Source organism: Brassica rapa, unplaced genomic scaffold, assembly GCF_000309985.2.
Source record: "Brassica rapa cultivar Chiifu-401-42 unplaced genomic scaffold, CAAS_Brap_v3.01 Scaffold0769, whole genome shotgun sequence".
Lineage (NCBI taxonomy): Eukaryota > Viridiplantae > Streptophyta > Magnoliopsida > Brassicales > Brassicaceae > Brassica > Brassica rapa.
The window spans coordinates 1-9743 of record NW_022610709.1 but is presented as its reverse complement, the minus strand read 5'-3'; the positions used below and the strand labels follow the sequence as shown (position 1 = coordinate 9743).

The 9743-nt window shown below is 42.9% G+C and overlaps 1 protein-coding gene across 1 annotated transcript; it reads right to left on the bottom strand.

The window, feature by feature from the left end:
- Window positions 1–6321: 6321 nt before the first annotated feature.
- LOC117130997 lies at window positions 6322–7948 on the bottom strand. The gene is made up of 2 exons (XM_033283490.1): window positions 6861–7948; window positions 6322–6369 (listed from the first exon to the last, which is right to left on the bottom strand). Exons 1-2 carry the CDS (start codon window positions 7888–7890, stop codon window positions 6362–6364), a joined length of 1038 nt encoding a protein of 345 aa, XP_033139381.1. The 5' UTR covers window positions 7891–7948; the 3' UTR covers window positions 6322–6361.
- Window positions 7949–9743: the final 1795 nt, after the last annotated feature.

Here is a 9743-nt window from a genome sequence, read left to right as displayed (position 1 = left end):
CTTCCAGAATCTTGGTTGGAATCCTATTGATTAGGTAGCAAGCCGTGATCACAGCATCACTCCAGAATCTCTTTGGCACTCTCATCTGGAACATCATTGATCTAGCCACTTCCATAAGATGTCTGTTCTTCCTCTCAGCCACTCCATTTTGTTGAGGTGTATAAGGGCAACTCGTTTGGTGAAGTATCCCATGTTGAGCTAGATGGTTCTTGAATGCATGGCCAGTATACTCTCCACCATTATCAGACCTGAAAATCTTAATCTTGGCATTATACTGGTTAGAAACATATGATTGAAAGTTTCTAAATGCATCTAGAACCCTATCCTTTGTTTTAATTAGTGTTATCCAGGTGTATTTGGATTTCTCATCTATGAATGTGACAAAGTATTTGTAATTGTCCCTAGATAAGCATGGAGCAGTCCATACATCAGAATGAACAAGATCAAAGCATTTATCATAGATAGTAGTAGATCTCTTGAACACAGTCTTACAATGTTTTCCCAAAATACAAGCTTCACACTCATTATTTTTAAACATGACACCTGGTAACATTTATACACTTTTGTGTATTAGAGCATGATTCAAATAATCAGAGATAATCAGATGAAAAGATTAAAGAGATTAAGAGATTTTAGTGAGAGAATAAAGAGAGAGACTCAAAACTCCATTAATTATTAAAGATGAGGTTTACAACATATTTATGTGAGAGAGACAATACATTTCGAAATCTATCAGATAAGAAAGAGATTCAGAGCATGTGTAGTCAAAGAGAGCCATCCAAAAGCATCCAATGGGAGTCTTCACATGCTTGATCCCTTTGGCATCTTTTACTAGATGCTGTCTACTTTACAGCCTGTCTCCAGCCTCTCTAGCTTGAGGAAACCTTATCCAGACTGCTCCTTCCTTATCCAAGAGCTCCTTGGTCGTGGGTAACTCTCCAAAGTGAAGCAAGATCACTTTCCAAGCTTTAACTGAGTTACCACAGTAAAACTAAAGTTACTGTGGTAAAACTCCAAAGTTACTGTATGCCTCAATCCTCTTTCTCTGTCAATGTCTCCTCTCTTTATTACCTCATCTCAACACTCCCCCTCAAGCTTGACCATGTGGAACAAGTCAAGCTTGGAAACCATGAAGACCTCCCTCATTAAAAACCTCACCAAAGAAAACCCATTGGGATAAAACTTTGATGAGGGAAAAAGAGTGGAGACTCCATGGTTAAGGGGCTCAGCTCCTGGGAGTAAGATCAATGAGTCCAAGCCTGGATAGTATGGACTCCATTGTCTTCAATCTCGCTGCCTTGGTAAACACATCTGCAAGCTGATCTTCACTTCTTGTATAACATGGCAGAATCACTCCTAGGATAATCATCTGCCTCACCTTATGACAATCCACCTCTATGTGCTTTGTTCTCTCATGAAACACTGAGTTGGAGGCAATGTGGATAGCTGCTTGATTGTCACAATGCATAGTCATAGGAGCACTCTGCTCAATCTCTAGATGCTTCAAGATCCCCTTGATCCACACCAACTCGTTTGTCAGCTTCAACATGGCTCTATACTCAGCTTCAGCACTTGAACAAGAGATAACCTTCTGCTTCTTACTCTTCCAAGTAACCAAGTTCCCTCCAATGAATGTACAATACCCAGTAGTTGATCTCCTGTCCACTCTATCTCCTGCCCAATCAGCATCACAATACCCAACCACTTCTGTACTGCCATTACAGCCCATCCAAACTCCTTGTCCAGCCGTCCCACTCAAATACCTCAGTATCCTATCAACCATCTTCCAGTGATGGACCTTTGGCGCCTGCATATGTTGACTCACTTGATTCACAGCAAAGCATATATCTGGCCTGGTAATAGTCAAGTAGATCAGCTTGCCAACCATCTTCCTATACAGCTTAGCATCCTCAAACAACTGGTTCTCTTCAACCTCCCCCTCACGTAAGACCTTATACCCCTCTTCAAGAGGTGTCTTGGCTACCTTTCCTCCAAGTACATCAGTCTCCTTCAACATATCCATTGTATACTTCCTTTGACACATAAACAAACCCTCCTTGGATCTGCATATCTCAATCCCCAAGAAATACTTCATCTCTCCCAAGTCTTTGATATCAAACACAGACTTGAGGAACTCTTTAGTGGCTTTAATCCCAGCCTTATCACTCCCTGTGATAATCAAATCATCCACATATACCAGTATCACAATGATCCCTGATGGAGTAACCAAAGTGAAGAGTGTATGATCCAGTTCAGACTTCCTGAATCCTCTCCCATTGAGAGTTGTACTCAGCTTTCTGTACCAAGCTCTAGGAGACTGCTTCAGCCCATATATTGCCTTCTTCAATCTCAAAACATTTCTGGTTTTACTAGATGCTCAAGACCAGGAGGAGGAAGCATGTATACCTCATCTTCTAGCTCACCTTGTAAGAAAGCATTCTTCACATCCATCTGCCACAAATCCCACTCCAAGTTTGTTGCAATGGACAACACAATCCGAACTGTGTGCAGCTTAGCTACTGGTGCAAAGGTATCAATGTAATCCTCTCCATAGGTTTGTGTAAATCCTCTTGCAACCAGTCTGGTCTTCTTCCTATCAATCTGTCCATTTGCTAGATACTTGATTGTGAAGATCCATCTACTAGATACAGCCTTCTTTCCCTTAGGCAGCTCACTCTCATACCATGTATCATTCTTGATCATAGCACCTGCTTCAGCTCCCACTGATTCTTTCCATTCCTTGTCTAACATAGCTTCTTCATAAGTCCTTGGCACATAACTCTCATCCAGACTAATCATAAAGGCATAATGCTCCTCTGGAAACTCAGCAAAGGAACACACGGCTTGAGAAGGATGCTCCACAGCCTGGGCATTGTAGTACACTCTCGTGTTTACCCAGTTGGAAGGATCCCTCTTTATCCTTGTGCTCCTCCTCAAAGCTTGCACCTGATCTTCAGTTTGCACACTAGCCGGCTCCACTTGCTCTTCTTCTGAACTGGCCGGTCCGACTTGTTCTTCTCCACTAGACTGAACCTCATCTACTTCTCCACTAGACTGAACCTCATCCACTTCTCCACTAGACTGAACATTGTTCTCAACTTGATCATGAAGACCTGAATCCTCTTGGTTTTGCTCTTGCTCACCAGATTCAGTTCCATTCCCCCTCTCATGATCAAGAGGAGTTGTTCTTCCAGCTCCACCAGTCTGATTGGAAGACTCTCTCCTGCCGGGTTCCTGATCCTGGGACAACCCTATCCCGAGCTTCTCCAACAACACTCTCAGTATTGTTGCCTTATCAGATGGAGCTTGAGACAAATCCTTCAGATTTTCCCACTCCTTTTCTTCATAATAACCTTTTGTTTCAACAAACTTCACTTCTCTAGATACCATCACTCTCCTTGCTTCAGGATCATAGCACTTGTACCCTTTCTGAGTGATAGAGTAACCAATGAACATAGCCTTAGTACTCTTTGCCTCCAGCTTGTTTCTCTGCTCTCCTGGAACCATGACATAGCACACACACCCAAAGACACGTAGGTGATCAATGACAGGTTTGCTCTTGTTCAACACTTCAAATGGAGACAGATTCTTCAATATCTTGGTTGGAACCCGGTTGATGAGATAGCAAGCAGTCTGCACAGCATCACTCCAAAAACGTTTTGGGACATTTGCATGAAACATCATTGATCTAGCAACCTCCATCAAGTGCCTGTTCTTCCTCTCAGCTACACCATTCTGCTGTGGTGTATAAGGACAGCTAGTCTGATGCACAATCCCATGCTTGGCTAGATGACTCTTGAAGGCATTGCTGATGTATTCACCTCCATTATCTGATCTCAGTACCTTCACAGTAGCATTGTATTGATTAGATACATATGCTTGGAAGTTCATAAATGCTTCTAGCACCCTATCTTTAGATGGAAGCAATGTAAGCCAAGTATACTTAGACTTCTCATCAATGAATGTCACAAAGTACTTCTGGCTATCTCTAGACAAACAAGGAGCAGTCCACACATCTGAATGAACTAGATCAAAGCAATGCTCATAAGTAGTTTCTGATGTTGGAAAAACAGTCCTACAATGCTTTCCTAATATGCATGCTTCACACTCCAAGTGATTAAATGACATATTAGGAATTATCAATTCAATAGCACGAGCATGAGGATGACCCAATCTAGCATGCCAAGTAATACTATCAATCTTCTCATAAGTACTACTCAAACACATAGAATCAAAGGGTTTAGAAATCTTAGCCAATTGGAGCTGGTATAGATTATTCTTGCTGTCTCCTCTCCCAATGACCCTTCCAGTCTTCAAATCTTGGAACTCAACATCATCTGGCCTGAATACTACTTGACAGCCAAGATCAATCGTGGCTTTCCTCACAGATACCAGATTTGAAGCAAACTGTGGCATGTAGAAGGCATCTGAGTCTTTGTCAAATAGCTTGAGCTTTCCAACCCCTTCTATTGGAATCCTATCTCCATTGGCTATCATCACACCCCCAGTGGCTTTCTTTACATCACTCATTAAGCTTCTATCACTAATCATGTGATGACTTGCTCCAGAATCAACAATGATGGGTTTGTTGGATGTGGATGATTTGGCAGGAGCACCTTGTCTCCGGGTCGTAGCCAAAGCATACACATACTTGACAAACTCATCCCATTCATCCTTTGTGACACGCTCATCCGCTCCTTTGGTCTCTAGCTTCCTCATGACCCCACTGCTCTCTACAGATTCTCCCATGTAAGCTGAGTAAGAACACTCTCCCATAAGAATCTGTTGTGCTTCTTCTCTGCCCATCTTCATAGTACCATAGCTACCTTGATAACCAGACAGTATGCATCTCTTCCAACACCTTCCTCTTCTGATCTGAGCCTTAGAACGTCGTCTCAGCCTTCCCTTCTTCCTTTTAGCACCCTCCTTACTCCAAGTTATCTCTTTGTTCTCTTCCATCACTTGATGAAGCCTCTGAACAAGTACACACACTTCTTCCATGTTGGGTAGCTTCTCTTCCTTGAGAATAAGCTTTACCAACCAGCCATAAGATGAATCCAAGCTTGCAAGGAGGCTGAAGACAACATCTTGCTCTCGCCACTCTTCTAGCACTCTCGGATCACAACTTCTTGGTCTCAAGCTTTGTAACTCCGACCACAAACATCTCAGCTTCTTCACATGCTGATTGAAACCTTCTTTCCCTTGTTTCAACTCACAGATCATCTTCCTGACTTCATACATCCTCCTTAGATTGATCTTGTTCTCATAAACATCTTCAATCTTCTCAAGAGATATACTTTCTTCAAGACTCAACTGATCTTCACATTTCAACCTTGCTGTCTGACCCCCATCAGCAGCTCTCTCCATTAAAGGTTCTCCCTTTACTTGATTACTCCAAATCTCACAGCTTCCCAAAGCTGTCTTTACCCATCTTGGCCAAACCCACTTGTTTTCTTCTTGAATCTTCACTGCTCCACTAGATTCGTGCTTCATATCCATGTTTCCACCAGAGAATCTCAAATAAACCCAGCCACAAAAGAATAGACAACACACATACCCAGAAACCTCAATAATCCCAAGAACACTCAAGAACACTCAAGAACACTCTGATTTTGAGAAAAAGAAATCACACTCACCCCCTTTTTGCCAACCTGGCTCTGATACCATATACACTTTTGTGTATTAGAGCATGATTCAAATAATCAGAGATAATCAGATGAAAAGATTAAAGAGATTAAGAGATTTTAGTGAGAGAATAAAGAGAGAGACTCAAAACTCCATTAATTATTAAAGATGAGGTTTACAACATATTTATGTGAGAGAGACAATACATTTCGAAATCATCAGATAAGAAAGAGATTCAGAGCATGTGTAGTCAAAGAGAGCCATCCAAAAGCATCCAATGGGAGTCTTCACATGCTTGATCCCTTTGGCATCTTTTACTAGATGCTGTCTACTTTACAGCCTGTCTCCAGCCTCTCTAGCTTGAGGAAACCTTATCCAGACTGCTCCTTCCTTATCCAAGAGCTCCTTGGTCGTGGGTAACTCTCCAAAGTGAAGCAAGATCACTTTCCAAGCTTTAACTTAGTTACCACAGTAAAACTAAAGTTACTGTGGTAAAACTCCAAAGTTACTGTATGCCTCAATCCTCTTTCTCTGTCAATGTCTCCTCTCTTTATTACCTCATCTCAACAACATTAAGCTTAAGGCTCTAACATGTGGATGTCCTAGCCTAGAATGCCACAATGCACCTCTACTTAGAACGGAACTCAACAAGCAACTAGAACTAGAAATGATAGAAAGGTCTTCAAGTAAATAAAGGTCTCCTTTGGTTACTCCTTGCCCAATCAACTTACTGCTTTCAATATCCTGAAATTTCACATCATTAGGACTGAAAATAACATTGCATTGAAGATCATTGGTACACCTCTTAACAGATAATAGATTAGAAGTAAACTCAGGCATGTACAAAGCTTTAGAATCCTTATTAAACAGTTTCAAGTCTCCTACACCTCTAATAGGAATTCTATCACCATTTGCAATCATTACATGTCCATGAGCCGGTTCTATGTTCTTTATAAGGCTATCATCACTTATCATATGGTGTGACGCACCTGAATCAATAATCAATGGTTTTATTCCTTGAGCAATATGATTCCTAGGTGATTCTTTTACCAGTTTCAATTTATCAATGAGATCAAGCAATGTGGATTCATTTCTAGACATCCTATCAGCAGCAAAGGTTGTATATCTATCAGGTTCATTTCCCATCCTATCAAAGTGTCCTAGCAAGTTATCACAAGTTCTAGGCAACACATGAGCAGTATAGGAATAACCAAGGGTGTTTCCAAGGGTGTTACCAGACTCTTTAAGGGCTTTGATCAAGGCATCAATGTCTGACTTCTTGATCACCTCATGATCCATGTTCTTCACAGCTCCTTGGTGGTGAGAGGTTAAGGCTCTTCCTTCACTTTCACCCGCAAGACCAGATGAGCCAGCTCCTGATGCGCCAGCTTCACTTGTCTCTGCAGAAAGGTGAGCTCTTCCCTCTCTCTCCTTGTTGAACTTGGCCGGCTTCAAATGGGGGTGTAGGATCCAGCACTGACTCCTCTTGTGTCCCGGCTTCTTGCAATGGTCACAGTTTCCACTGAACTTCCTTTCCTCTCCACGGTAAGCAGCCTTGTTTGCTTGGATTGCTTCAGCCTTGTTGGACAGAGCCATGTCTCCTTTCCCTCCAAACATACCAAGTGACCCCTCTTCCTTCTGAATCTGCGCACACACTTCCTCCATAGATGGAAGACTCGGCATCCTCAACATGTGCTTGATCACATCATTGAATGGGGGATCTAGTGTCAGCAGTAATCCAAACACCTGATCCTGCTCCCTCCTCTCCATGAGTAGCTCTTGATCCGCGGTGCTTGGCCTCAATGATTCAAGCTCAGACCACAAGGATCTATACTTGCCCAAATGCTTGGTGAACTCTTCCCCATCTTGTACCAGTGTGTTGATGGCCTTCTTAATCTCATACACCCGGTTCAGATTGGTAACGTTCCCAAATGTCTTCTGGAGTACCTCCCACAGGTGTTTTGGAGTCTCGCAGTAGCTGTAGGCCTCCAAGAGATGCTCTTCAAGGGACCCTTGTAGCACGGAAAGCACCATCAAGTCTTCTTGAATCCACTTCTTCTCGGCCTTCTCGGCAGCAGCAACTTGATCTCCCACACCCTCATCTCCTTCTCCGTCTTTAGCCACTGGCTTGGTTGCATCATCCGTGATGTGACTCCACAGCCCTAGCCTCCCAATGGCTGTCTTCACCAGCCTTGACCACAACAGGTAGTTACTACCACCCTTCAACGCAACAGGAACTGTAATGACCTTGTAGTTTCCCTCCATCTTGCTTTGTTAGAACCGAAAAGAAAGTATGAAAGAGTATGAACTGAAGCTGAAGAACACTCTAAATCTCAATACCAAAGCCAACCTGGCTCTGATACCATATGATTTTAGAGAATTGAACAGGTATTGAGAGATTTAGAGAAAGATTAAAGTGAGATGAGATGATTTATGAGATGTAGAAGAGAAACATGATGAACTAGAGAGAGAATATGATGAACTCGTGTTAATCATTAATCAAGACAGAGTTTACAATATATAGAGAGAGACATTAGGGTATTCAGAAGCACTAAGCATGTGAGGTCAAGGATAAGGTTGCTTTAATTTGAATGTAAACCAATGGGGAAGATCACACGCTTATGGCATCTTTTGGTGAGACTCCTTTTGCCTTTACAGCCTGTGCCAGACTGTCAGGATAAGCCGCGGTCACTCTATCCATCCAAACGGTCATATCTCCTAAGGTAAAACCCCTTTGGCCGTTTACCTCTCTTACCCGGGTAACTTCTCTTCTTGGTCGAGTTATGGATCGACCCGGACAGTACGGACGGTACGGCCGGTACGGCCTCTTGTACGGCCTGGTCGATCCCTAACCTTCCTTCCCTTTGCCTCCACATTCTCACATCCTCAACTCCCTAAGCCATCTTCTCACATATTGATCAACTTATTTCAACAGAACCAAGTGAGCCAGCATATGCAAGTCCCAAAGGATCATCACTGGCGCATGGTGGAGAGACTGCTCTTGTATCTGAACGGGACATCAAGCCTTGGAGTTTGGATGGGATGCAACAAGAGTACTGAAGTAGTGGGATATTGTGATGCGGATTGGGCTGGAGATAGAGCAGACAGAAGATCAACTACCGGCTACTGTACATTCATTGGAGGCAACTTGGTGACTTGGAAGAGCAAGAAGCAGAAGGTGGTGTCTTGTTCAAGTGCTGAAGCTGAGTATAGGGCAATGCTGAAGCTTACCAATGAGTTGGTATGGATCAAAGGGATCTTGAAGCATGTGGAGGTAGATCAAGCAACTCCAATGACTATGCATTGTGATAATCAAGCGGCTATACACATTGCAACCAACTCAGTCTTTCATGAGAGAACCAAGCACATTGAAGTTGATTGTCACAAGGTGAGGCAGATGATTGGCTTGGGAGTAATCTTGCCATGCTATACAAGGAGTGAGGATCAACTTGCGGATGTGTTCACCAAGGCTGCAAGACAAAAGACTATGGAGTCCATTCACATCAGATTGGGGCTCATAGATCTTTCACCAAGGAGCTGATCCTCTTTGCCATGAGGTCTTTACTCTTTTTCCCTCATCAAGGTTTTGTCCCAATGGGTTTTCCTTGGTGAGGTTTTTAATGAGGAAGATCTCATGGCTGTTCCAAGCTTGAATGGATTCTAGATTCAAGCTTGAGGGGAGTGTTGAAATGAGTTGAGTATAAGCAAGGGAAGTGATTGGGGTATAAGGAAGTATTAGGAGAAGGATGTGTTAAGGAAAGGATGAGGTATGAAGTCGACAGTCCGTACAATCCGTACTGGACCGTACTGGCCGTACAAGCCGTACCTTCCCGGGTCGACTTCATCATCAACCAAAACTTACCATCCTTACCCAAGTACTTTGGAGAGTTACCTTGAGTGTTAAGAAGCCTTGTGACCGTTGAAAGGAAGAAAGGAGACGCGGAGAAGACAGGCTGGCATAGCTGTAAAGTGATCAGCATCTTGGAATATGCTGAAAGTGTGTGTGAGCATTCCATTGGCTAGTTCAAACCATCCGCTCCCTTAGCTTTGACTACACATGCTTTACCTTATCTCTTAAGCTGAAACCCTAGTCTTTCCTTAGCTATATATTGTAACTT